This window comes from Salmo salar, chromosome ssa18 (assembly GCF_905237065.1).
Source record: "Salmo salar chromosome ssa18, Ssal_v3.1, whole genome shotgun sequence".
Classification (NCBI taxonomy): domain Eukaryota; kingdom Metazoa; phylum Chordata; class Actinopteri; order Salmoniformes; family Salmonidae; genus Salmo; species Salmo salar.
Genome location: NC_059459.1, coordinates 78,481,746 through 78,509,517, shown reverse-complemented (window position 1 = coordinate 78,509,517; position 27,772 = coordinate 78,481,746). Strand labels below are relative to the sequence as shown.

The 27,772-nt window shown below is 41.7% G+C and overlaps 1 protein-coding gene, 1 long non-coding RNA gene and 8 other non-coding genes across 16 annotated transcripts; 1 reads left to right on the top strand and 9 right to left on the bottom strand.

Moving 5' to 3' along the window:
• Positions 1-1,478: 1,478 nt before the first annotated feature.
• On the bottom strand, positions 1,479-26,403 carry LOC106592255 (piggyBac transposable element-derived protein 4). Of its 6 annotated transcripts, none has more exons than XM_045700512.1 (13): positions 26,318-26,403; positions 25,871-25,898; positions 25,401-25,441; positions 24,735-24,820; positions 10,163-10,210; positions 9,789-9,838; positions 8,743-9,538; positions 5,464-8,387; positions 4,675-4,733; positions 4,403-4,434; positions 3,856-3,908; positions 3,331-3,368; positions 1,479-1,622 (listed from the first exon to the last, which is right to left on the bottom strand). In XM_045700512.1, exons 7-8 carry the CDS (start codon positions 8,916-8,918, stop codon positions 6,542-6,544), a joined length of 2,022 nt encoding a protein of 673 aa, XP_045556468.1. In that variant the 5' UTR covers positions 8,919-9,538; positions 9,789-9,838; positions 10,163-10,210; positions 24,735-24,820; positions 25,401-25,441; positions 25,871-25,898; positions 26,318-26,403; the 3' UTR covers positions 1,479-1,622; positions 3,331-3,368; positions 3,856-3,908; positions 4,403-4,434; positions 4,675-4,733; positions 5,464-6,541. The 6 variants fall into 6 exon arrangements, with proteins under 6 accessions (XP_045556468.1, XP_045556469.1, XP_045556466.1 ...); XM_045700513.1 differs by having other exon boundaries at positions 26,331-26,347; XM_045700510.1 differs by lacking the exon at positions 26,318-26,403 and having other exon boundaries at positions 25,871-26,298.
• On the bottom strand, positions 3,730-3,799 carry LOC123728832 (small nucleolar RNA SNORD31). Its single transcript, XR_006760604.1, has one exon. It is a non-coding gene; the product is annotated as a small nucleolar RNA SNORD31 (small nucleolar RNA).
• LOC123728843 (small nucleolar RNA SNORD31) lies at positions 4,570-4,639 on the bottom strand. Its single transcript, XR_006760615.1, has one exon. It is a non-coding gene; the product is annotated as a small nucleolar RNA SNORD31 (small nucleolar RNA).
• On the bottom strand, positions 5,168-5,294 carry LOC123728850 (small nucleolar RNA SNORD22). The gene has a single exon (XR_006760622.1). It is a non-coding gene; the product is annotated as a small nucleolar RNA SNORD22 (small nucleolar RNA).
• On the bottom strand, positions 5,628-5,699 carry LOC123728830 (small nucleolar RNA SNORD30). The gene has a single exon (XR_006760602.1). It is a non-coding gene; the product is annotated as a small nucleolar RNA SNORD30 (small nucleolar RNA).
• Positions 11,047-14,390, top strand: LOC106592256 (uncharacterized). 2 transcript variants are annotated; one of them, XR_001325606.2, is made up of 3 exons: positions 11,047-11,359; positions 13,265-13,350; positions 13,746-14,390. It is a non-coding gene; the product is annotated as an uncharacterized lncRNA (long non-coding RNA). The 2 variants fall into 2 exon arrangements; XR_006760265.1 differs by having other exon boundaries at positions 13,265-14,390.
• On the bottom strand, positions 22,028-22,097 carry LOC123728838 (small nucleolar RNA SNORD31). Its single transcript, XR_006760610.1, has one exon. It is a non-coding gene; the product is annotated as a small nucleolar RNA SNORD31 (small nucleolar RNA).
• On the bottom strand, positions 22,632-22,758 carry LOC123728846 (small nucleolar RNA SNORD22). The gene has a single exon (XR_006760618.1). It is a non-coding gene; the product is annotated as a small nucleolar RNA SNORD22 (small nucleolar RNA).
• On the bottom strand, positions 23,092-23,163 carry LOC123728829 (small nucleolar RNA SNORD30). The gene has a single exon (XR_006760601.1). It is a non-coding gene; the product is annotated as a small nucleolar RNA SNORD30 (small nucleolar RNA).
• LOC123728822 (small nucleolar RNA SNORD29) lies at positions 24,217-24,280 on the bottom strand. Its single transcript, XR_006760594.1, has one exon. It is a non-coding gene; the product is annotated as a small nucleolar RNA SNORD29 (small nucleolar RNA).
• Positions 26,404-27,772: the final 1,369 nt, after the last annotated feature.

The window sequence follows — 27,772 nt, the reverse complement described above, 5'->3', positions numbered from 1 at the left end:
TAAATTCAGTCACACCACCATGGTTAGTGTTGGTGTATAATTATATATTAAATTCAGTCACCCCACCATGGTTAGTGTTGGTGTGTAACGGTTTGACTTCATGTCTTGAAAAGGTTTTAATTTCATCACTACAGAATAATACCATAAAATACAGTTTTCCAGGGAGTTTTAGAAACCAGTTGAAGGAAAACTCCATCCAAAAACTATTTTGGTATTTGTTTCATTAGTCCATTGTGACATAGTCCCAAAATGTTTCTTGTCAGCAATCAACTTCTCAAGATATGTAACTTTCAAAATACAGAAATCCCCATTTGATGTTTTTTGCAAATACCAAAAGACCGTTTTTGGGTGGAATTTTCCTTTAAGGAAAGCATGCACCAGTCAGGTGAAAGGTTATTTGGCACCATGTCCAATGTCAGACGAAGACCTTTTTAATGCCACAGAAAATACCATCCATCTGAGTTATAAAGATTATAGACGGTTGCATTCTGCTGCACTACCCCAGTTCACCACTAGAGACATACAGGTATTCTATCCAGTGGTTACCACTACTAAACGGTACGCAATATGAATAAATGTACAGTACGACTTTTTCTCTCCTGTTAATCACCAAAATTATAATGTAAATGCAGTCCCGGATTAGGCTCAGGCTCAATCCGTGTCCGGGAAACTACTCCCAAATGGGCAAACGCTCTATTAGCTTGTCGTGGTCAGAGCACAAATTGAGTTCCCTACCACAACTGTGCGCATCAATGTGTAACAATTCTGATGGCTCCAAATTGATACGATTAGTTGAGGGTAGGTCCTGTATAAACAAACTCACTTCCTTAACAGCTCGGCGAAATGATTAATGGCCCGACTTCGGCAGAGACCAAATCACCGTAAATGCTTCACGACCAACGTAAACAGATTGACCATGCAGCACCTTTAACCCTCGTTTTCACACTGATCCCAGAACCATATTCTTTCCACCATAGGAATAGTTGAACGAATTAGAGGTAACTCATTTAGGGTTTTCGGGACTACAAGGTGGCACATTGATGTCCATGATAAACCCAGTTAAATATACCGTAATTTTCATTTCGTCCCATGGTAACGGGACTGAGTGTACGCTTTATTTATCCACCATCTTTGTCGGTACTGATAACAGCGTAAACTGAGTTTATTCCCTAGATTATTAAACGGTCCCATCGTGTCGTTAAAGCCCACTACATGACTACACATGCTACTCACAATAACATCCATTCAGAAATAAGTAGCTTTAAATAATTGAAGTCAGTTAACTTTCTATAGCCAGTGAAATGTCAACGTTACTTCTACATGTTAGCATCCACCTAGAATAACTACATAATGATATGAGATGACAGGAAATGTCACATTGTTCAGTATTGAATTCAGAACACCACATGGTTAATTCAAAATGGCCAAATTCACCAAGTCTGATTTACTACCACCAAGAAAGAAAAATAGGACAAGCATTAATTTGTAGATTTATTTATACATCAAAACAGTCACAGGGTTGAATTGACTTGGCCTGGTTCTCCCCAGTTCCAACGAGACGTCCCACTTCCTTGCTGACCAAACAGGAGTGCAAGAGGGCTTGCCGGTGTACAACAGGAGAGCTAGAGGGAAAATAGTGTGAGAATTAAACCCTGGTGATACTGTAGGGACTAATACACAAGGTATGAGATGACTTGATCAGAGCGTAACCAATCAGACTGGGGCGGTAATGTTGACTCATCAGGTCAGTGTCTAACAAACTGCATGGGTCAGAGTGATGATCCAAGAGGAACATTCAACAGGACATTAACAACATCTTCCTAGTATTGATCTGCCCCCCTTTTCCATTACAACACATTTACACTGAGTGGACAATACATTAACCTCTAGGGTAGGGGGCAGTATTTTCACATCCGGATAAAAAAAAACATACCCGATTTAATCTGGTTATTACTACTGCCCAGAAACTAGAATATGCATATAATTGTTTGATCTGGATAGAAAACACCCTAAAGTTTCTAAAACTGTTGGAATGGTGTCTGTGAGTATAACAGAAGTCATATGGCAGGCCAAAACCTGAGAAGATTCTGTACAGGAAGTGCCCCCTCTGACCATTTCTTGGCCTTCTATACCCTCTATCGAAAACAGAGGATCTCTGCTCTAACGTGACACTTTCTAAGGCTCCCATAGGCTCTCAGAAGGCGCCAGAACGTTGAATGATGACTCTGCAGTCCCTGGCTGAAAAACAGTAGCGCATTTGGATAGTGGTCGATCTGAGAACAATGAGACGGGCGCACGCGAAGAGTCCATTTTACATGTTCAGTGTTTGAACGAAAAAGACGTATCCCGGTTGGAATATTAGCGCTATTTTACGAGAAAAAAATGGCATAAAAATGGATTTTAAACAGCATTTGACATACTTTGAAGTACGGTAATGGAATATTTTGAAATGTTTTGTCACGACATGCGTCCGCGCGTCACCGTTCGGATAGCGTCTTGAACGCAAGAACAAAACAGAGGATATTTGAACATAACTATGGATTATTTTGAACCAAAACAACATTTGTGGATGAAGTAGAAGTCCTGGGAGTGCATTCCGACGAAGAACAACAAAGGTAATCCAATTTTTCTTATAGTAATTCTGAGTTTAGTGAACGCCAAACTTGGTGGGTGTCAAATTAGCTAGCCCGTGATATCTACTCAGAATATTGCAAAATGTGCATTTGCCGAAAAGCTATTTTGAAATCGGACATAGCGATTGCATAAAGGAGTTCTGTATCTATAATTCTTAAAATAATTGTTATTTTTTTTGTGAAAGTTTATCGTGAGTAATTTAGTAAATTCACCGGAAGTGTTCGGTGGGAATGCTAGTTCTGAACGTCACATGCTAATGTAAAAAGCTGGTTTTTGAAATAAATATGAACTTGATTGAACAAAACATGCATGTATTGTATAACATAATGTCCTAGGAGTGTCATCTGATGAAGATCAAAGGTTAGTGCTGCATTTAGCTGTGGTTTTGTTTTTTTGTGACATTATATGCTAGCTTGAAAAATGGGTGTGTGATTATTTCTGGCTGGGTACTCTGCTGACAATCTAATGTTTTGCTTTCGTTGTAAAGCCTTTTTGAAATCGGACAGTGTGGTTAGATTAACGAGAGTCTTATCTTTAAATGGTGTAAAATAGTCATATGTTTGTCATAGTCATATGTTTGAGCATTTCTAAGGTATTTGAATAACGCGCCACGGGATTCCACTGGCTGTTGAGTAGGTGGGACGATTTCGTCCCACATACCCTAGAGAGGTTAAGATGCTGTCTAAAGTCACACACCTTTGCAGACACTAGGACCTCAACCCGGGGGCAGAAACCTAGAGGGAGAAAGTAGGAAAGCATGAAGTGACATTGTATGAACTAGTAGTGAGACATGAGATCAGTCTATAGCAGTGTATTCTAATCCTGGGGACCCAACTGTCAACAAGTGTTTTCCCCCCTAGAACTAGGCTTGGGTGGTATACCAGGGTGTTTGGAAAACAGGGTTTCACCAATAACATTTAGATTATTTCTCTGAAGTTTATATTGAAGCTACTTTAGTAAATACCTGCAGTCAACATTAGGGTCTGATTATTTAAGACTAATTAGTGAAAGATCATCATTGAGCCGTCTGTCTAAACGAAGCCTTACATCTGGGTCCCCAGAACCAGGATTGTAAAACACTGCTCTAGAATATAGATCAGTTCAGTAACCAATCAGTCAGCTTAACATCAGACTGGGGCGGTAACAGGAAATCATCACTTCTACATTATAAAGGACAGAAGTTAAAGGCAACAGATCAAAGTGAAAGTTGATCCTACACACCTTGAGGTAGTGCAGCAACAGTTCTCCAGTGGCCAGGTTGGAACAGTTAGGACCTGGAAAGTACAGATTACAATTAAACATTATGTAGAAGTACATTAGGTACTGCAGACTATATGCAGAGCATTCTGAAATGAGATCAGTCTCCAGCTTCAGTCATTGTAGCCATCCAGCGGGCCAAGGACTGGCTCCAAGCCTCCCACCCAGACACCCTCCCTCCAGGCAGGCAGCCCACCTTACCCCTGCCCCTTAACCAAGAGCAGGCTTGTCAGTGTCTGCCCAACCCACAGGAGGACCGATGGGAAACCTGGGTTGATGCCAGCCACAGAGCACCGGACAGAAGCCAACCAACTGTCATGTGCATCCATCATCACGTACAGCATTCCAGAATGTTCCATGTGGTGGGTGTGCGCTGTAGTTATGTGTTCATGGGAATTGTAGTTCACTCAGTGACATTAATGAGTATGTAGAAGGTAGGTGGAGTTGGTAGCAAGTCCAAGAGGTGGAGGGTCAGTGAGTGAAGATGCTGTCAAAACAAAATCATACACACCTTCCTGAAGACTGCAGACCCACAAGGACAAACTGGGGAGGAGAGTTGAGGGATTATTAAGTGATGTTGTAAGAACTAGTGGTCGACATTAGATCAGTCTACAGCATTATCTAATCCTGGGGACCCACCACTCCTCTGGGTCCCCAGAACACACTGCTGTAGTGGAGATCAGTTCAGTAACCAATCAGTCAGCTGAACATCAGACTGGGGCGGTAACAGGAAATCATCACTTCTACATTATAAAGGACAGAAGTTAAGTGGATCATACACACCTTGAGGTAGTTCAGTAACAGGCATCTTCTAGTGACCAGTCTGGTACCACCATCAGGACCTGAAGGAGAGGAGGCTAAATAAACATGCTGAACAGCAGGACATTAAAGACTGCTTTATTGGCTGATAGATCAGAGGGGTAACCAATCAGCTGGGGAGGTAACACAACTATCTGAAAGACAACTGATCCTAGACCAGCACTACCACCCTGAGAGACTAAATATGGGAGTGCTGACAAGGGCCCTGTACTACATCAGGACACTAGTTATTTGGAAGTCAGTATCCTAACTTCAATCCTGCTTCAACTGTATTGATGGTACTGCAAGAAAAAGTAAATAAACTGACTACATTCTGAGTGGCCCATCCACCTCAGTGATTTGTGCTGCGACTAGCATTTCATGAATGATCTTGCATCTACTTCTTGATCTTAAATCTAATGGCGGCCATTTTGGATCAACAACGCAGAGCCAACAGCCATTTTGTGTGAGTCTCTGGTCCCATCAGACAGTTGGTAACCCCAACCAGCTGTCCCCTTGCTGCCCTGGCAACGCCAGTGGGTCCACCTTTGCAGGTTCTGTCGTCGACGCAGGGCGTAAGACGCGTGCGGGTGTCATCAGCAGGAGCCAGAGTCACCATGACTACCAAACAGCAACTGTTCACCCTTGTTTGCAGTGAGTATTAACACTAGACTGGTTATAGCTTGTGGCTAAGGCAGAGGCTCTGGTTAAGATACAATGACTAGATTCATTTCACATGACAATAACCAAACGTACTCATTAACCAAAACTCACCAGTCTAGTTGGCATCACGGCTCCCTGTTCAGCCACATACAGAGGAAACCTAAGACAAAAGCTTCAAGATAATCTCTGGGTGGGGACCAGATACCAGGCAGGCACAAGGAGGGGGTTAGACATAACATATGTAGCCTTTATGACAGGGTTACGTAGCCCTCTGCTGAAGTCAGCTATTCCTTTTCTCAACAGGAGTTCAGACGAACGAGATTCCAAAGAGAATATTCATCATGTTCAGCAGAGGGATAGCTCAAACTGCAAACAAACTGTAAACAGCTAAACCTGCCAAGTAAAAAATGTTGTATAGAAATGTTTTGTACATAATAAAATAATATTTAAAAAGGAAATCAAACTTCACATTGAACTACCACTTCTAGGACATATTAAAGACTGGTGTTAAAATATCCATTTAGACTGGATGGATCCATACCTGCATAGATAAGGCTCCATCTCAATTTCCACCTAAAATAACATACCCAAATCTAACTGCCTGTAGCTCAGGACCTGAAGAAAGGATATGCTGATTCTTGATACTATTTGAAAGGAACCACTTTGAAGTTTGTGGAGGGATGAGAATAATGCAGGACAATATAACACCATAGTAAAAGATAACAGAAAAAAAAAACATTGCTTTTCTATATTTTTTGTTGTCCACAACAGGGTAACAATGTGTGTGCAAAGTTACATTCAAGAATGACAGAACTACATAATATTTAGTATGAAGTTTTCCAGGTTTCCCTCACGAGTTTCCCCAAAATGTACCCAAGTGGCCAAACTGGTCCATTTAAAAGTACATACCTATAGAGAAGATACTAAAATGCTTTAATAATAAAACTAAGTTTACACACTCCCAGGAATGTCATACAGAATGGATCATTAGCATCCCTATATAAAAGTTACTAACAGGAGATAAGACGAGAACGCTGATCCAATGCCTCCCAAAACACAGAAGTGAAGTATTTAAGATAAACGGCCAAGTTAGCAGCCAACGCTGCTCTAATGTCAGAAGTGTACACACCACAAACAAAGGGAGAAAAAACATATTTACAATTACAGTATTTAGAACACCCACAGTCCTCTACACCAGATTGAGCTGCTGATGCCAAGACCCATAGCAGTCTCTCTCTGTTGTAAAGCAGAGGGTAACAGCACAAGTAGTGCAGGTGATGGGAGATTTCATTTTGCACACAGAACAACGACGCCTCCATGCTGAGCCCTTTTGGCCCTGAGGCACATTCAGGTCTGCAGTGATGTATTTTGGAAGGTGAACATCACTGGAGGCAAGAGAAGAGAGGACAGAGGTAGAGGGGACAGAGGTAGAGGGGACAGAGGTAGAGGGGACAGAGGTAGAGGGGACAGAGGTAGAGGGGACAGAAGGTGCTGCAGTGGACTTTGTGCCGTAGTCAGCAAGCTCCTGGATGAGCAGCTCTCTGAAGGCTAGCTGTGTCATGGGGGTCTTTCCACAGATCCTAGCCATTTCCTTCTGGAGGATGAATGCATTCACCACAGCAATGTCGATGAAGTGATAGAACAATGTCTTGTACCATTTCATTGTCTTGTGGAGAACATTGTAGTAGCCTATGAGAGCATCAGACAGGTCCACACCTCCCATGCTCTTATTGTAATCCTTTACAGCAGCTGGAACGGGGACAGCTTTCTTGGTCCATGTCCCATTAGCGTCCTTCGCACGCCTGCCGATGTGATCGCCACTGTACGATTTGTGGATACTGGAGCACATGACCACCTCTCTGGCATCCATCCACTTTACAAAGAGCAGGTCATCTTTACGAATCCATCTCATGGTACCCCTTTCAGCCCTCTTAGGCATGTCGTTTACTTTTGTTTTGGGAAAACCCACTCCGTTGGGACGAATGGTTCCACAAGACCATACCTTCAGCTTCCTCAGGTCTGTAAACAGAGTAGGGCTTGTGTAAAAGTTATCCACAAACAGTTTGTAGCCCTTCCCCAGCAGTGGAAATTCCAATAATTTCATTACGGAATCATAACCAAGTCCCATACCGGTGGCTGAGATGGACTTCCCCTCATAAACAAAGAAATTCCAAGTGTAGGCACACGCAGAATCTGCCAAAACAAACAGTTTGTAACCCCATCTTGTTGGCTTGTTAGGCATATATTGTTTGATGCCAATTCTGGCCTTTGAGGCTACCATTCTCTCATCTATGGACAGGTTCTGGGCAGGCTGAAAATGGGTCTTGCAGGCCTCAACAATGCTGGAGTAGAGAGGTTTGATTTTGCAGAGCCTATCAAAGCTTGCTGTCCCCTTCTTCTTGTCATTGTTGTCGTCAGCTTGTGGGTCACTGATATGAAGCGCCCGCGAGACAGTCATAAACCTCTTACAAGACATGATAGTTGTGGGGAAAGGCAGTTGGTAGAGTCTTGAGCTTCTCCAGTAGTCCTTCAGGGTTTTCAACTTCACAACGCCCATATAAATGACCAGTGAGATGTAACAGTATAATTCTTCGATGGAAATGGGCTTCCATGCCTTTTTCTTGCCTGCATGCTTCTTAGCCCCATACTTGTTGGTGTTAGACAAAAGCAAACGAAGAACTGACAAGGAGAAAAACAGCTGGAAAAGATGAAGGGGGCTGTACTTTCCAGTCATGTCCAGCTGAGGTCCTGGCTGCCTTTTAGGTCTAAATATTGGTGGAAGTGGCTCCACATCATCCTCTAGCACAGTGCGCCAACGGTCCTCTCCCTCGGTTGAAGTTGCCGCTGGTACACTGGCCCTCCTCCGCTTCTGGTCTGGACTCATAACACCTCTAGATGGACGGGTGGGTGTGGAGCCAGAGACAGCAGCAGGGGTCAGACTGGAGGAACCACTTCCTATGTTTGAATCAGTGTGGGATGGACTTGAATGTGGTTTCTTTGGAGGTGGCTCCCACAGGTCATCAGAGTCTATACATCTATTGAGGATTAAAAAAATAAATAAAATGTTTAGAACTCAAGTTTCCTATTCCTTATTTTATTTAACCTTTATTTTAGCAGGGAGTGAGCACTGCGTCAATATATCAAATACACAGCACTCATCTATATTATATAGAGTATGGGGAACACAATCACTATAATGAAATATGTGGACCAACAGGCATTAAGACACTCAAAAACAACAGCATGTCATAGCCAACAGAAAACACACATAGGCTATGCTAATACATTATATGCCTCAGGTCCATATAACTATATAGAAATATCTCAAATGAATATGCAACCATTTAAACAACTGCATTAGCATGAGATGCAAAAACCTATTTTACTTACTGATCTAAAAGTGGATCTTCTCCTTCCAAAAACATTTCTTCCTCACTGGAATCAAAACTGTACTCACTCATGGAGTCCTCATCCATCAGTTCTATGTCACTCTCCCAGTCCATTTCTGCAATGTTCTCATCCAAATGTGTAAACTTGGATGTAGCTTTTCCACTAGTAGTAGCCATGTTTTCTTTTTTTAGTTTTGACAAAAGTTTGTAGAAGAGAACGAACCGCTGCGTATCATTAACTACCGTGAGTCCTGTTTGCTTTCACCAGAGAATGAACACTGTTGCCCACAGCCCTAGCATGATGGTTGTTTGTAGTACAAAAGGCGTTTACATGCTGCTGGAAAGCCCAGCTCATTGGCTATCTAGCTAGATTGTTTTCAAATGATATGTGGTCCTTGAACCAAGACTGTCAATCAAGTGGACACCGCTGGTCTCATTGGTGCCTAACGACGGCTTACCTTCATTAGGCTAATTGACGTGTTGTGTAGCCAATATGTCAGAGGTGAATGTATCAAACAAGTTGCATTGATAAGCGTTTTGTTGTTGTGCACTATCCCCAAACAATAGCATGGTATTTTGTCCCGCTGGAATAGCTACTGTAAATTAGATACTGCGGTTAGATTAACAAATATTTAAGCTTTGACGATATAAGACATGTCGATGTCCCGGAAAGTTGGCTGTTGTTTAGAATGCCTTTCTAGTCACATATTGAGCAGCAGCTGTCCAGATTTCAGGACACTGATCCTGTAGAGGTTTAAAAGCAGCCCAGAACAGCCATCTTGTTTCAGGACAGTCAACTGTAAAACAAAACAAAAAGAGTACATTTAACTAGACTACTCAGCAGGGTGTCAGGTCATTTAACATCAACAGGAATTCAGACAAACGAGATTCCAAAAGGTTTATCATGTGGTTGCAGAGAACGATTCTTCTTCTGGGAAAGACCTCCCTTTCTAGTGCACTACTTCTGAATAGGGCCCTTAAAGCTCTGGTCAAAAGTAGTGCACTATAGAGGGTGCCATTTGGGACAGTTTCAGAAACACAACTTACCAGTATGTTGGAGTCCACGCTGCAATTCCACTGACCACAGCACCCAAACCCTGGAGAAGGAAAGGCAAACATTTTATTAGTTTGCCGATTGAGAAATACGATGACTAACTGCTGCATTTATATACAGTCACTCAGTAGTTCATGTCGTTTCACATCAGTTCAACCCGAGCTAAGTTTAACATCATTGGGACTGTAGCATGTCCCAGTAGCCATCTTGTATAGTTGGCCAGCCAAAAGGGGATAGTGAAAGTGTCTGCATCCAAAGTCACACCCTATTCCCTTTACAGTGCACGGGTCCTGGTTTATGGTAGTGCACTAAAAAGGGAAGTAGAGTACCATTTCAAATGAAGCCAGTGTCTTGACATTTCACCAACCTGGATTTTCACAAAGTACATCAGTCTCGTGGTCTGGAATCAGGTATTCTATAGAAGGAATCATAAAATAATGTTAGTTATAGTTTGGCTTCTATGAGAGGATAGGTTCTTAAATAGAGCCCATCAAATCAAAGAGTAGCTTCACAGAGAGAATTATAATTGTCCCGTGTGGCTCAGTTGGTAGAGCATGTTGGTAGAGCATGGTGTTTGCAACGCCAGGGTTGTGGGTTCGATTCCCAACGGGGGACCAGTACGGAGAATTTTTTTTAATGAAATGTATGCATTCACTACTGTAAGTCGCTCTGGATAAGAGTGTCTGCTAAATGACTAAAATATAAAAATGTAAATAATTATCTGACAAATGCTTGTCTTTGAGGATTATCATTTACAGCCAGTCACTGATGAGCCAGTTAAATGCTGAACATCCGGAGGACCTTACGTCAGAGTCCAGTATGAGGTAAATTAAAGGTAGTTTTGCTAACTAAAGCTAGCACAAAGACTAGCCCCATTCCGTACAAATGTGCACAACCGCGACATTCAAACGAGGCTGCAAAGAAAACTAATTTGACTGTGTTGACATCAAAATCTGGGGTGTGAAATACGTTTCTATTCAAGCGTTGATTGACATGGTAATGGATGTAACGTACAGCACACATAAAGCAACTAATTCTGTCTTACAGCCTCTCTCCACCAGGTGTAGAACTTCACTCACCGTTTGAAAACAAGGGACAGGATAAGGGGGATACCTAGTCATTTTTTGCGCGAGTGTTGCAAAATAGATTCAAAAATGTATGTTATTCAATTATTGCACCCACACTGCTCAAGCACGTCAATCAGCGTCTGCGGTGCCAAGGGGAAAAATAGGAGTCATTCCTACTTCTGACGCAGACGCGCTGCAAGTCCTGGGGAGACAAAATACATTTATGCACGATGGCGCCCCTGCGCAGCCGGTTTGGTTCCCGTGTCACCCAATAGGTTTAGCTTCCCCACCCGCCATTTTTAAAAAGACCCGACGGAGCTCATCGCCTTCTTGAATCATGCAGAGGTGGGCATCATGAAGGCCTCGTCATTGATTTTGTTGGAAAGGGGAGAAATTGCGCTTTATAAATGGTATTGATATTACAGCTGATCTGGAAGTATTACGTTTTTTGGGCGCTAAAATATGGTCAAATGTATGGACCAGCGCGACGTAAAAAAGTGAGTTAGTTTACGTTACAACTTTTGACCAGAGCAATGTTCATTTTATTTAACTAGGCAAGTAACTTAAGAACAAATTAGTATTTACTATGATGGCCTACCAAAAAGCCTCCTGGGGGAGGGGAACTGGGATTTTTGATTTTATATATTTGAGTAACGTTATTGTGTATTCTGCATCACATCAACCTGCCTCTAGCAACTTACCCTGAAAATTAGTTGGCAACACTGGCCACACCACTACATAAAGAGAGAGCTAAAACAGAGCATGGTAGCACCACTACATAGAGAGAGAGCTAAAACAGAACATGGTAGCACCACTACATAAAGAGAGAGCTAAAACAGAGCATGGTAGCACCACTACATAAAGAGAGAGCTAAAACAGAGCATGGTAGCACCACTACATAAAGAGAGAGCTAAAACAGAGCATGGTAGCACACTAACAGAACATGGTAGCACCACTACATAAAGAGAGAGCTAAAACAGAGCATGGTAGCACCACTACATAAAAGAGAGCTAAAACAGAAACAGAACATGGTAGCACCACTACATAAAGAGAGAGCTAAAACAGAGCATGGTAGCACCACTACATAAAGAGAGAGCTAAAACAGAGCATGGTAGCACCACTACATAAAGAGAGAGCTAAAACAGAGCATGGTAGCACCACTACACAGAGAGAGAGCTAAAACAGAGCATGGTAGAATCACCACATGACAACGTGCAGGCATATAAAACCCGACATTGATATCGTCGCTAAAGGAACCTCATTTCCAATACAGTGAACTACTTTTGACCAGATCAACGTTAATCAGTAGTAAACTATTGAGAATAAGGTGCCATTAGCGCAGCAACGACAGTCGAATCAGGGGCCAAATGCTACTCAGAATCTGATCATTTTCTTCTTCAAAGTCTGATTCGGTAAGAGAGTGATGGTGGTCACTTCTCCTACCTGGAAAGCTAGCCTACTAGCTAACACCAACATGACACGTGGTAAGCTAGGAGATAACAAAAACCACCAAACTAGCCAGTTGGCAAACTAACGCTTGTATCGTTTTACTGCCGCTAAAGTGAGTGATTGTACCATGCATGGCAGACATTTCAGTAATATGCAGCTTACCTGAGAGGCATATTCTCTACCGAGTCGTCAGCATCATGAGAGGAGAAAATGAAAAAGTTTACACAGACGGAGGAGAATGAAAATCCATGAATGACCAGATGTCGCTGTTCCTCCTCCTCCTCCTTCTTCTATGGTATAATGGCGTTCACAACAATTAAATGTGCATTCCGTCACCTACTGGGCGGGTGGATAAAAAGGAAAACATTTGGGTAAAAATAAATAAAATATCATACAAACTACCAAAACAGAAATTAACTAAATAAAATCAACCTGCCTTTCTGTAAAAAACTCATTCTAATCAGGTACAACACAGCCTCAGAAGCCTCCTGTGAGGGCAGGACATTTCCTGGTGACAAAAGTCCTTGTATTTTCTGCGAAATCTTCTCTGGCTGCAGAAGATATAATGATAACCAGCTTCTTGGACTTCTTGGACACTTGTCCTGTACAATTGATCACTGTGGCTATAAATGCTACAAAATCCACCTTCACAATGAGTTTATCCAGATCAACCGATTGATAGTTTGTGTATGTATTGATATGTAGGCTACGTTTGCCTTTTTAAAAATGTATGTAGTTCTGTCCTTGAGCTGTTCTTGTCTAATGATGTTCTGTATTATGCCATTCTGTATTATGTTTCATGTTTTGTTTGGACCACAGGAAGAGTAGCTGCTTCTTTTGCAACAGCTGATGGGGATCCTAATAAACTACCAAATACTTAAAACACTAGCAACTGGTTGCAATACATCCACTGCCATAGCTTCAACTTCTTGCCCCTTTGACTCTCTTCACAGCCTCCACATAGGAGATCCGCTGAGCAGCCCTGATCTTTGGCACCTTGACCTCCTTCACCCGAACAGGGCACTCAAGGAAGTCCGGAGTATGATACCCACCACAGATGCAACATTTTCCATTCACAGATTCTTCAATATCAGCCTTCTCTCGTCTGCTAACGTTTGACACGTGACCATATCCTTTACAATTTCCATACTGTAATGGTTTAGACACAAATGATGTTTCACACCTACGAGAACAGAGTACCCCCCCCTATATATACACACACGCACGCACACACAGACACACACAAAGACACACACACACACTCCCACACAATTTATGTGTTTTTATCATTGTTGGGTTGGAAATACATTGGTTGATAACTTTGATTTCATGTCTAATACTTGTATTCATCTATTTGTGTGTGTGTGTGTGTGTGTGTGTGTGTGTGTGTGTGTGTGTGTGTGTGTGTGGGCCCTGGGCCTGGATGACATTAAGACCCACCACTGGTGTATCATCGGCTGCAGTGCTGTGACAGGAGAGAACCTACTGACCGGAGTAGACTGGCTACTGGATGACATCGCTGCACGCGTCTTCACTGCAGATTAACATCCTGGGTGTGCATTAATAAAACGCATCTGAAGAAGCTTCAGTGTTTCTCAACCTCCGCTCTGTGGGATGTTGTTTTCTGATACAAATTCTTCTATGTTTAAGATAATGACTAAAGTACTCCACCCTGAAACCATATAATTGTATGAAATGTGTTAGAGTCATAATCCAATAATGTGTGTGACTAGGCCATTGTGTTACCATTTCGCAATATGAGCTACGTATAGTTGAGACATTCAAGGACAACTGAACTGTCAACTTGTGATATCGGTGAAACTAATAACTGGAAAGAGGCCTCCTCACCCTAGGGAGGAGAAAAACTGTTAGAAAAGGCTAGGCTTGCAGAAGATGATGAAACATGTTGCAGAAGGGTGATAAACAATGTATGTGAACTTTGGAAAAATACAGCCCGCCTAATGAGAGCTGGAGTTTCTACTGATGTGAGTTCATTTGTGTGTGTGTGTGCTATAAAAAGATTGTGTTCTCATTTTGATGACAGAGCGCTCTCTGAATAAAGAGTTGATCTATTGAGGACTGGGACTTGGTCTAATTCTTTATTAACCAGAGCCTTACAACCTCTGAGAATTGGTCAAAGCTATAAAATAGTTCAGTTAGAACATTGGGATAAAACATTCTCGTGACATTTGCTGACAACTTAATCAGTTCTATAATGCTAGTTTTTAGGGGAAGTTTCCCGGACACAGATTTCAAAGCAATTCATGGCTATAGATGTGAGTGCTACAGGTCGGTAGTCATTTAGGCAGGTTACCTTAGTGTTCTTGGGCACAGGGGCTATGGTGGCTGCTTGAAACATGTTGGTATTACAGACTCGGTCAGGGACAGGTTGAAAATGTCGATGAAGACACTTGCTAGTTGGCCAGCGCATGCTCGGAGGACACGTCCTGGTAATCCATCTGGCCCAGCGGCCTTGTGAATATTGACCTGTTTAAAGGTCTTACTCACATTGGCTGTGGAGAGCGCGACCACACAGTCGTCTGGAACAGATGATGCTCTCATGCATGTTTCAGTGTTACTTTCAACGAAGTGAGCAGATAAGTTATTTATCCCGTCTGGTAGGCTCGTGTCACTGGGCAGCTCTCGGCTGTGCTTCCCTTTGTTTTCTTTAATTGTTTGCAAGCCCTGCCACATTCGAACGAACGTAGGAGCCGATGTAGTACGATTCCATCTTAGTCCTGTATTGACGCTTGGCCTGTTTGACGGTTCATCGGAGGGCATAGCAGGATTTCTTATAAGCTTCCAGGTTAGAGTCCCGCTCCTTGAAAGCGGCAGCTCTATCCTTTAGCTCAGTGCGAATGTTGCATGTAATCCATGGATTCTGGTTGGGGTATGTAATGTTGAAGCCTGAAGTTTACATACACTTAGGTTGGAGTCATTAAAACTCGTTTTTCAACCACTCCACAAATTTCTTGTTTACAAATTATAGTTTTGGCAAGTCGGTTAGGACATCTACTTTGTGCATGACACAAGTAATTTTTCCAACAATTGTGTACAGACAGAATATTACATTTATAATTCACTGTATCACAATTCCAGTGGGTCAGAAGTTTACATACACTAAGTTGACTGTGCCTTTAAACAGCTTGGAAAATTCCAGAAAATTATGTCATGGCTTTAGAAGCTTCTGATAGGCTAAATTACATCATTTTAGTCAATTGGATGTGTACCTGTGGATGTATTTCAAGGCCTACCTTCAAACTCAGTGCCTCTTTGCTTGACATCACTGGAAAATCAAAAGAAATCAGCCAAGACCTCAGAAAAAAAATGTAGACCTCCACAAGTCTGGTTCATCTTTGGGAGCAATTTCCAAACGCCTGAAGGTACCATGTTCATCTGTACAAACAACAGTTCGCAAGTATAAACACCATGGGGCCACGCAGCCGTCATGCCGCTCAGGAAGGAGACGCGTTCTGTCTCCTAGAGATGAACGTACTTTGGTGCGAAAAGTGCAAATCAATCCCAGAACAACAGCAGGACCTTGTGAAGATGCTTGAGGAAACAGGTACAAAAATATCCACAGTAAAACGAGTCCTATATCGACATAACCTGAAAGGCCGCTCAGCAAAGAAGAAGCCACTGCTCCAAAAACGCCATAAAAAAGCCAGACCAAAGTTTGCAACTGCACATGGGGACAAAGATCGTACTTTTGGAGAAATGTCCTCTGGTCTGATGAAACAAAAATAGAACTGCTTGGCCATAATGACCATCATTATGTTTGGAGGAAAAAGAGGGAGGCTTGCAAGCTGAAGAACACCTTCCCAACCGTGAAGCACGGGGGTGGCAGCATCATGTTGTGGGGGTGCTTTGCTGCAGGAGGTACTGGTGCACTTCACAAAATAGATGGCATCATGAGGAAATAAAGTTATGTGGATATATTGAAGCAACATCTCAAGACATCAGTCAGGAAGTTTAAGTTTGGTCGCAAATGGGTCTTCCAAATGGACAAATGACCCCAAGCATACTTCCAAAGTTGTGAGAAAATGCCTTAAGGACAACAAAGTCAAGGTATTGGAGTGGCCATCACAAAGCCCTGACCTCAATCCTATAGAAAATTTGTGGGCAGAACTGAAAAAGCGTGTGCGAGCAAGGAGGCCTACAAACCTGACTCAGTTACACCAGCTCTGTCAGGAGGAATGGGCGAAAAATTACCCAACTTATTGTGGGAAGCTTGTGGAAGGCTACCCTAAACATTTGACCCAAGTTAAACAATTTAAAGGCAATGCTACCAAATACTAACTAAGTGTATGTAAACTTCTGACCCCCTGGGAATGTGATGAAATAAATAATTCTCTACTATTATTCTGACATTTCACATTCTTAAAATAAAGTGGTGATCCTAACTGACCTATGACAGGGAATTTTCACTAGGATTAAATGTCACGAATTGTGAAAAACTGAGTTTAAATGTAGTTGGCAAAGGTGAATGAAAACTTCTGACTTCAACTGTATATGTTTTGACCATGACAGTTTACAATCTAAGGCAAAGCCAAGTCATTTAGTCTTCTCAACTTGTTCAACAGCCACACCATTCATTACCAGATTCAGCTGAGGTCTAGAACTTAAGGAATGATTTGTACCAAATACAGTGCTCTTGGTTATAGATTTAATATATAAGAAACATTCATGTTTACATAGTCAACTTACACACAGCTCTGACACACACACTTATCCCACCAGACATGCCACCAGGGGTCTTTTCACAGTCCCCAAATCCAAAACAAATTCAAGGAAGCGTACAGTATTATATAGAGCCCTTATTGTATGGAACTTCCTTCTCATGTTGCTCAAATAAACATCAAACCTGGTCTCAAAAAACAGATAAAGCAACACCTAGCGGCACAACGCCTCTCCCCTATTTGACCTAGATAGTGTGTGTATGTATTGATATGTAGGCTACATGTGCCTTTTAAAAAATGTATGTAGTTCTGCCCTTGAGCTATTGATGTTCTGTATTATGCCATTCTGTATTATGTTTCATGTTTTGTTTGGACCCCGGGAAGAGTAGCTGCTGCTTTTGCAACAGCTAATGGGGATCCTAATAAAATACCAAATACTTTATTATATTCAGTCACCCCACCATGGCTAGTGTTGGTGTGTAACTGTTAAATTCAGTCACCCCACCATGGTTAGTGTTGGTGTGTAACTGTATATTAAATTCAGTCACCCCACCATGGTTAGTGTTGGTGTGTATATATTAAATTCAGTCACCCCACCATGGTTAGTGTTGGTGTGTAACTGTTAAATTCAGTCACCCCACCATGGTTAGTGTTGGTGTGTAACTGTTAAATTCAGTCACCCCACCATGGTTAGTGTTGGTGTATAACTGTATATTAAATTCAGTCACCCCACCATGGTTAGTGTTGGTGTATCACTGATTATTAAATTCAGTCACACCATCATGGTTAGTGTTGGTGTGTAACTGTATATTAAATTCAGTCACCCCACCATGGTTAGTGTTGGTGTATAACTGTATATTAAATTCAGTCACCCCACCATGGTTAGTGTTGGTGTGTAACGGTTTGACTTCATGTCTTGAAAAGGTTTTAATTTCATCACTACAGATTAATACCATAAAATACAGTTTTCCAGGGAGTTCTAGAAACCAGTTGAAGGAAAACTCCATCCAAAAACTATTTTTGGTATTTGTTTCATTAGTCCATTGTGACATAGTCCCAAAATATTTTGCTTGTCAGCAATCAACTTCAAGATATGTCACTTTCAAAATACAGAAATCCCCATTTGATGCATTTTGCAAATACCAAAAGACCGTATTTGGGTGTAATTTTCTTGTAAGGAAAGCATGCACCAGTCAGGTGAAAGGTTATTTGGCACCATGTCCAATGCCACCCAGCATGGTTAGTGTTGGTGTGTAACTGCTAAATTCAGTCACCCCAACATGGTTAGTGTTGGTGTATAACTGTATATTAAATTCAGTCACACCACCATGGTTAGTGTTGGTGTATAACTGTATATTAAATTCAGTCACACCACCATGGTTAGTGTTGGTGTATAACTGTATATTAAATTCATTCACACCACCATGCTTAGTGTTGGTGTATAACTGTATATTAAATTCAGTCACACCACCATGGTTAGTGTTGGTGTATAATTCTATATTAAATTCAGTCACCCCACCATGGTTAGTGTTGGTGTGTAACTGTATATTAAATTCAGTCACCCCACCATGGTTAGTGTTGGTGTGTAACTGTATATTAAATTCAGTCACCCCACCATGGTTAGTGTTGGTGTATAACTGTATATTAAATTCAGTCACACCACCATGGTTAGTGTTGGTGTATAATTAGATATTAAATTCAGTCACACCATGGTTAGTGTTGGTGTATAACTGTATATTAAATTCAGTCACACCACCATGGTTAGTGTTGGTGTATAACTGTATATTAAATTCAGTCACACCACCATGGTTAGTGTTGGTGTATAATTCTATATTAAATTCAGTCACCCCACCATGGTTAGTGTTTGTGTATAACTGTATATTAAATTCAGTCACCCCACCATGGTTAGTGTTGGTGTGTAACTGTATATTAAATTCAGTCACACCACCATGGTTAGTGTTGGTGTATAACTGTATATTAAATTCAGTCACCCCACCATGGTTAGTGTTGGTGTATAACTGTATATTAAATTCAGTCACCCCACCATGGTTAGTGTTGGTGTGTAACTGTATATTAAATTCAGTCACACCACCATGGTTAGTGTTGGTGTATAACTGTATATTAAATTCAGTCACCCCACCATGGTTAGTGTTGGTGTATAACTGTATATTAAATTCAGTCACCCCACCATGGTTGGTGTTGGTGTATAACTGTATATTAAATTCAGTCACACCACCATGGTTAGTGTTGGTGTGTAACTGTATATTAAATTCAGTCACCCCACCATGGTTAGTGTTGGTGTGTAACGGTTTGACTTCATGTCTTGAAAAGGTTTTAATTTCATCACTACAGAATAATACCATAAAATACAGTTTCAGGGAGTTCTAGAAACCAGTTGAAGGAAAACTCCATCCAAAAAACATATTTTGGTATTTGTTTCATTAGTCCATTGTGACATAGTCCCAAAATGTTTTGCTTGTCAGCAATCAACTTCAAGATATGTCACTTTCAAAATACAGAAATCCCCATTTGATGCATTTTGCAAACACCGTATTTGGGTGTAATTTTCTTGTAAGGAAAGCATGCACCAGTCAGGTGAAAGGTTATTTGGCACCACGTCCAATGTCAGACGAAGACCTTTTTAATGCCACAGAAAATACCATCCATCTGAGTTAAAGATTATAGGACTGTTGCATTCTGCTGCACTACCCCAGTTCACCACTAGAGACATACAGGTATTCTATCCAGTGGTGTTCTGCTGCACTATCCCAGTTCACCACTAGAGACATAAAGGTATTCTATCCAGTGGTGTTCTGCTGCACTATCCCAGTTCACCACTAGAGACATAAAGGTATTCTATCCAGTGGTGTTCTGCTGCACTATCCCAGTTCACCACTAGAGACATACAGGTATTCTATCCAGTGGTGTTCTCCTGCACTATCCCAGTTCACCACTAGAGACATACAGGTATTCTATCAAGTGGTGTTCTGCTGCACTATCCCAGTTCACCACTAGAGACATACAGGTATTCTATCCAGTGGTGTTCTCCTGCACTATCAATCTGTGTCTGGGAACGAGGGTCAAAATAGCAAACACTGATCCCAAAACCTATTCTTTCCACCATAGTAATAGTTTAACGAACCAGATGAATCCCATTTAGGGTTTTCGGGACTACAAGGTGGCACATTGATGTCCATGATACACCCAGTTACATACCGTAAAACATCCATTCAGAAACAAATTAATGGCTTAAAACAATTGAAGTCAGTTAACGGTGACATTTCACTGGCTATAGAAAGTTACTTCTGCATGTTTACAACCACCTAGAATAACTACATAATGATATGAGATGACAGGAAATGTTACATTGTTCAGTATTGAATTCAGAACACCACATGGTTCATTCAAAATGGCCAAATTCACCAAGTCTGATTTACTACCACCAATAAAGAAAAATAGGACAAGCATTAATTTGTAGATTTATTTATACATCAAAACAGTCACAGGGTTGAATTGACTTGGCCTGGTTCTCCCCAGTTCCAACGAGACGTCCCACTTCCTTGCTGACCAAACAGGAGTGCAAGAGGGCTTGCCGGTGTACAACAGGAGAGCTAGAGGGAAAATAGTGTGAGAATTAAACCCTGGTGATACTGTAGGGACTAATACACAAGGTATGAGATGACTTGATCAGAGCGTAACCAATCAGACTGGGGCGGTAATGATGACTCATCAGGTCAGTGTCTAACAAACTGCATGGGTCAGAGTGATGATCCAAGAGGAACATTCAACAGGTCATTAACAACATCTTCCTAGTATTGATCTGCCCCCCTTTTCCATTACAACAAATTTACACTGAGTGGACAATACATTAACCAGACCAGGTGAAAGCTAGCCCTTATTTAAGTCACTTGTTAAATCAGTGTAGATGAACAGACAGGTTAAAATGATTTTAAACAAGACATGGATTGTGTACCACTCAGAGGGTGAACGGGCAAGACAAAGATTTAAGTTCCTTTGAATGAGGTATGGTAGGTGCCAGGTGCACCAGTTTCTCATGTGTATCAACACTGGTCCACCACCCAAAGGACATCCAGCTACTGGAGCTTACTGTTCTGAGAGCAAACTCAATATTAGGAATGTGTTCTTAATGTCCTCTATACTCAGTGCATTATAATACTGGAACCGTAAGTCATTCCCACTACACACCTTCACACTCCACCAGCACAGCAACACTTCAGCAGCCAACGAGATCTAAAAAGACACAACAGTTTTAAAACCAAATAATCCCAATCTTAGATTACTAGACTACATTCAGAGCATTCTGAAACCATCTCAGGCGTAGGTTCAGTCATTGCAGCCATCCAGCCAGTGGTCCAGGGTCTGGGGTCAAGCCCCCACCCAGACACCCTCCCTCCAGGCAGGCAGCCCACCTTACCCCTGCCCCTCGCACTAAGAGCAGGCTTGTCAGTGTCTGCCCAACCCACAGGAGGACCGATGGGAGGCCGGACCTTTATCCAGCCCAGAGCACAGGACAGGATTGCCACCTGACTGGACAAAGGTACTCATCATTTACAACATTCGAGAATGCTTCATGTGGAAGGAGAGTTAAGATGCTGTCTAAGGTCACACACCTTTCCAAACACTGCAGACACTAGGACCTCAACCAGGGGGCAGAAACCTAGAGGGAGAAAGTAGGAAAGCATGAAGTGAGATTGTATGAACTAGTAGTGAGACATGAGATCAGTCTATAGCAGTGTATTCTAATCCTGGGGACCCAACTGTCAACAAGTGTTTTCCCCCCTAGAACTAGGCTTGGGTGGTATACCAGGGTGTTTGGAAAACAGGGTTTCACCAATAACATTTAGATTATTTCTGAAGTTTATATTGAAGCTACTTTAGTAAATACCTGCAGTCAACATTAGGGTCTGATTATTTAAGACTAATTAGTGAAAGATCAGCATTGAGCCGTCTGTGTAAACGAAGCCTTACATCTGGGTCCCCAGAACCAGGATTGTGAAACACTGCTCTAGAATATAGATCAGTTCAGTAACCAATCAGTCAGCTGAACATCAGACTGGGGCGGTAACAGGAAATCATCACTTCTACATTATAAAGGACAGAAGTTGATAAGTGAAGGATCATACACACCTTGAGGTAGTGCAGTAACAGGCACTTCTAGTGACCAGGCTGGTACCACCATCAGGACCTGAAGGAGAGGAGGCTAAATAAACATGCTGAACAGCAGGACATAAAGACTGCTTTATTGGCTGATAGATCAGAGGGGTAACCAATCAGCTGGGGAGGTAACACAACTATCTGAAAGACAACTGATCCTAGACCAGCACTACCACCCTGAGAGACTAAATATGGGAGTGCTGACAAGGGCCCTGTACTACATCAGGACAAGAACGTAGTCATTTGCAAGTCAGTATCCTAACTTATATCCTGCTTAAACTACATATTATATTGCAGTACCATCAATAAATAAACTGACTACATTCTGAGCGGCCCATCCGCCCCAGTGATTTGTGCTGCTACTAGCATTTCATGAATGATCTTGCATCTACTTCTTTATCTTAAATCTAATGGCGGCCATTTTGGATCAACGCAGAGCCAACAGCCATTTTGTGTGAGTCTCTGGTCCCATCAGACAGTTGGTAACCCCAACCAGCTGTCCCCTTGTTGCCCTGGCAACGCCAGTGGGTCCACCTTTGCAGGTTCTGTCGTCGACGCAGGGCGTAAGACGCGTGCGGGTGTCATCACCAGGAGCCAGAGTCACCATGACTACCAAACAGCAACTGTTCACCCTTGTTTGCAGTGAGTATGAACACTAGACTGGTTATAGCTTGTGGCTAAGGCAGAGGCTCTGGTTAAGATACAATGACTAGATTCATTTCACATGACAATTACCAAACGTACTCATTAACCAAAACTCACCAGTCTAGTTGGCATCACGGCTCCCTGTTCAGCCACATACAGAGGAAACCTAAGACAAAAGCTTCAAGATAATCTCTGGGTGGGGACCAGATACCAGGCAGGCACAAGGAGGGGGTTAGACATAACATATGTAGCCTTTATGACAGGGTTACGTAGCCCTCTGCTGAAGTCAGCTATTCCTTTTCTCAACAGGAGTTCAGACGAACGAGATTCCAAAGAGAATATTCATCATGTTCAGCAGAGGGATAGCTCAAACGTGTTGCGTTCAGCTAAACTATACAAGTTAAAAAGTTGACAATGCTATGCAAATATCAATACAATAAACTTAATTGAATGTTTGAACTACCACTTCCAGGACAAGCACTGGTGTTAAAATATCCATTTAGACTGGATGGATCCTTACCTGCATAGCTTAGAGCAGCCATCTTGTTTCAGGACAGTCAACTGTAAGACAAAATGGTTCCGTAACTAGACTGCAACAAGACAGTCAAGTGAGGGTTCTTTACTCAGCAGGGTGTCAGGTTATTATTAGACAAGAGGAATTCAGAAGAACGAGATTACAAAAAGGTTTATCATGTGGTTGCAGAGAACTATTGTTGTTCTGGGAAAGACCTCCCTTTCTAGTGCACTACTTCTGACTAGGGCACTTAAAGCTCTGGCACCATTTGGGACAGTTTCAGGACGACATCTTACCAGTATGTGTGAGTCCACGCTGCAATTCCACCGACCACAGCCCTCAAACCTTGGAGAACGAAAGGCAAACATTTTATTAGTGTGTTGATTGAGAAGTCGATGACTAACTGCTGCATTATATACAGTCACTCAGTAGTTCATGTAGTTTCACATCGGTTCAAAGTGAGCTAAGTTTAACATCATTGGGACTGTAGCATCAAGTGACTGGTTCCACAGAGTTCTGTCACTCAACCCACATGGCACCCCAGTCCCTATGCAGTGGACTACTTATTGAGGAGACAGACTGTCCGTGCTCAGATGTGAGCCGCCCGATGGTACTCCCAAACACAGCCGGATGTGCCCTAGACCCCTGCGCCACTCAGGAGCAGTTCACAAGGAATAGGGTGCCATTTGGGATTCCACCAACATGTATACTGGTGGAAGACCAATCCTACCCATAGTGGGGAACCCAGTTTGATCTTTGTTGGAAGAACTCACCAGTGAAGGTAGTGTTAGTCCCTTTAGGAAACGTCATCCCCAAGTCTGTTAAAATGAGAAAGGAAGTTAGTGTTTAGCTGTAAAGAACATTTAAACATACAACTGCTGCATTAGCTACAGTCACTCAGTAGTTCATGTCGTTTCACATCGGTTCAAAGTGAGCTAAGTTTAACATCATTGGGACTGTAGCATGTCCCAGTAGCCATCTTGTATAGTTGGACAGGCAAAAGAGTATAGTGAAAGCGCCTGCATACAAAGTCACACCCTACTCTTTTATAGTACACGGGTCCTGGTTTATGGTAGTGCACTATAAAGGGAAGTGGAGTACTTTTCCAAATAAAGCCAGTGTGTTAACATTTCACTAACCTGGATTTTCAGAAAGTGCATCAGTCTCATGGTCTGGAATCAGGTATTCTATAGAAGGAATCACAAAATAATGTTAGTTATAGTTTGGCTTCTATGAGAAGATAGAAGGTTCTTGAATAGAGCCCATCAGATCAAACAGTAGCTTCACAAAATATCAGACATATGCTTGTCAATGGATCATCATATAAAGCCCGGAAGTAGTGACCACATAGAAATCTGGTGCCATTGGAACAGTCCTGAACACCAGTGAATAAACACAAATGGAACTCACACATTCCTATTCCAGAATGGAACTCCAAGTGGGGATTCTGTTCAGATCCCTTCAAGTCAGGAAGTCATGTCACAGGTAATGCAGACCTGAGCAAAGAACACATCCATGTTAGTGACTTAGTCTGTATATTACAAGAGGCTTTGGAACACAGGACAAGAGGCCATCAGATCAAAGTTAGCATCACCAAAAATCAGATATATGCTTGTCATTGAGGATCATCATTTACAGCCAGTCACTTGTGAGTCACTTAACAAATCCTGAAAGTCCACTTCCCTATTTAGTTGTAAGACAGTTTTCCAAGTGCACAGAGACACTCAGGGATTTAGGGCAGAGGACCTGTATCTACTTCCCCAGACAGATAAAGTCATGGATACATATGTTATGTCAGAGTCAAACTGAGGTAAGTGACATGCAGTTTTGCAAGCCAATGCTAACTAAAGCTAGCATAATGACTGGAAGTCTACAGGTGTGTACTAGCATGCTAGCTGGCCATATTCTTAATAGCTGCGTTAACGCTAGTGAATATTCACTTACAAATCTACCTTCACAGTGAAGTTGTATCCATTAACTTGGAATTAGATAAAGGGCCCTGGCGAATCCCTTTAAGGCGAAGGGCTGACAAGCTGAACACATCTAATGATCCTAGCGGTAAGTCAATGCACTCACGTGTCAGTCTTCTGGACTTCCCTGGTATCTGTCCTGCATTTCTGTTGATCAGGGGCAAAGTTAGGAAGGTCCATTTATGAACAGACAACACGCAGGCATATTAAACTCGACATTGCTATCTCCGCTAAAGGAACCTCATTTCCAATACAGTGAACTACTTTTGACCAGATCAACGTTAATCAGTAGTAAACTGTTGAGAATAAGGTGCCATTAGCGCAGCAACGACAGTCGAATCAGGGGCCAAATGCTACTCAGAATCTGGTAAAGAAGTTTCTTCTTCAAAGGCTGATTCGGTAAGAGAGAGTTCATTTTATCATCACCGTAGCACAGACCGCTTAACGTTGGGTTTATAACGACTGATGGTCCGGTCACTCCTAACTGGCAAGTTAGCATACTAGCTAACATGACACGTGGTTAGCTAACTAAAACCACCACGTAAGCAGGTATTTAATAAGTAATATGTTGCTTACCCGAGCAGCACATTCGAGTCGTCGGCATCTTGAAAGGAGAACATTTTAAAAGTTAACACTAATGTTAGTTACAACCGCCGTAGCTATCCATCCATTAAATCATGTAGGTTCTCATGTGACCTGGCTAGTTGCGGACACGTGTTCTGCGAAAGCAGCATTTCGAAACACGTTTTTGGTTAAATATTTTTTGTTGTTGCAAGTCTCTCATCAGAAATACTAAAGTACAATCAGGTTTTCAGAACAGGTCTGTGTAAATTCTCATCATCGAAAGACGTTGCAATGCTAACAGCCAGATATCGGCCTGAACATGAAAATAAAAAAATCAGAACAAAACATGTTTGATACTAGAAATAAATTCCATAATTTGTCTAGAGTAAATTCTGAAGATCTGTGAGACAAAAGGATCGCTTCAGATTGAACGCCAAAGTGGCGACTAGCTAAGTTTACCGTTCAGCGTTACCAACTCATCTTCAGAGGAAGTTGCTCGAGGCAGGTCGGTTTGTTGCTAAATGACGTTGGGATGTCATTGCGTGATGCCGTCTTTACATAATAACGTAAGACGGCGTCATTACGTAGAATACGCTATAACGTTACTCAAATTGACTGGCCATCTCGGCGAAAAACATATATATATATTTTCACGGGGGGTGCTGAAGATGGCGGCGAGTGCATTTTTTGAAGAAATAGCACCTTTTTTACTTAAAACCTTTAAGGAGGCTATAAAGAAGGGAGAACTACCTGCCTCTCTGAAGCAAGGGGTTATTACTCTTATACCTAAACCAAACAAGGATCTCCTAAATATTGATAATTGGCGTCCAATCACAGTCCTAAATAACGACCAAAAAATGATAGCCTTAATCTTTGCAAAAAGGTTAAAGTCTTGCTTGAATGATCTGATTGATGAATGTCAATCAGTGTTCATGAAAGGGCGCCATATATCTAATAATCTGAGGCTGGTGTTAGACTTGTTTTAGTATTGTGATCTATTGGATGACTTCCCTGTTATCCTATTTTTGGATTTTCAGAAAGCATTTGATACAGTAAGTCACAATTTCATCTTTGATTGTCTTAAGCATTTGAAATTTGGTTGTTTTTTTGTTGATGCTATTAGAACTCTGTATAATGGTGGCAATAGCTGTATCAAACTCTGTCATGGAACATTCTCAAGGTTTAACATTTACAAAGGAATACGACAAGGTTGTCCAATTTCACCTTTTTTATTTTTGTTAGTATCTCAAATGTTATTCTTATTAGTTCATAAAAGTCCATTTGAAGGCATTACATTCCAGGCCAGAGAGATCAAGATATCGCAACTGGCGGATGACACCTCACTTTTTTTGACAAATGTATCTCAAGCTAGATTAGCATTGGATATCGTGAAGCAGTTCTCCAAAATCTCAGGTTTGGCATTAAATCTTTCCAAATGTGAGATGTTTGTTTTGAAAGGAGCTGTCAATCCAGCAGATTGTAACATCTCTGGAAAAGATACTGTAACCTTCCTCGGTGTAAAGATCACCAAAAATCTTAAGGCTGTGAATGATCTTAATTTGAACCCTGTAAAATTATCCTCATGGTTAGGGAGGGATTTAAGTCTTCAAGGAAGGGTGCTTTTATCCAAAGCTGAGGGGCTATCTCGTGCATCCTTTCTTTTTTTCATCTATTGACATTCCCAAATCCACTTGCTGTACCTTAGATCGGCTTTTGTACAACTTCATATGGAAAAACAAGCCACATAAGATAAAAGAGATGTTTATCACAACAGGGTTTGTGATGGCGGTCTAAATGTCTTAGACTTCACTCTCTTCAATCAGGTCAACTGGATTAAAAGATACATAAAAAATCCTCGTAGTTTCTGGAATATTAGACCTCATTTTGTTTTTCAGAAGTTCAGAGGGCTTCATT

Excerpts from the sequence above, each read along its gene's own strand:
- LOC106592255 (XM_045700512.1), bottom strand. The coding sequence starts at position 8,918 with ATGGCTACTACTAGTGGAAAAGCTACATCCAAGTTTACACATTTGGAT. Across the intron at positions 8,388-8,742 it reads GAAGATCCACTTTTAGATCA|ATGTATAGACTCTGATGACC; the intron begins GTAAGTAAAATA and ends AATCCTCAATAG.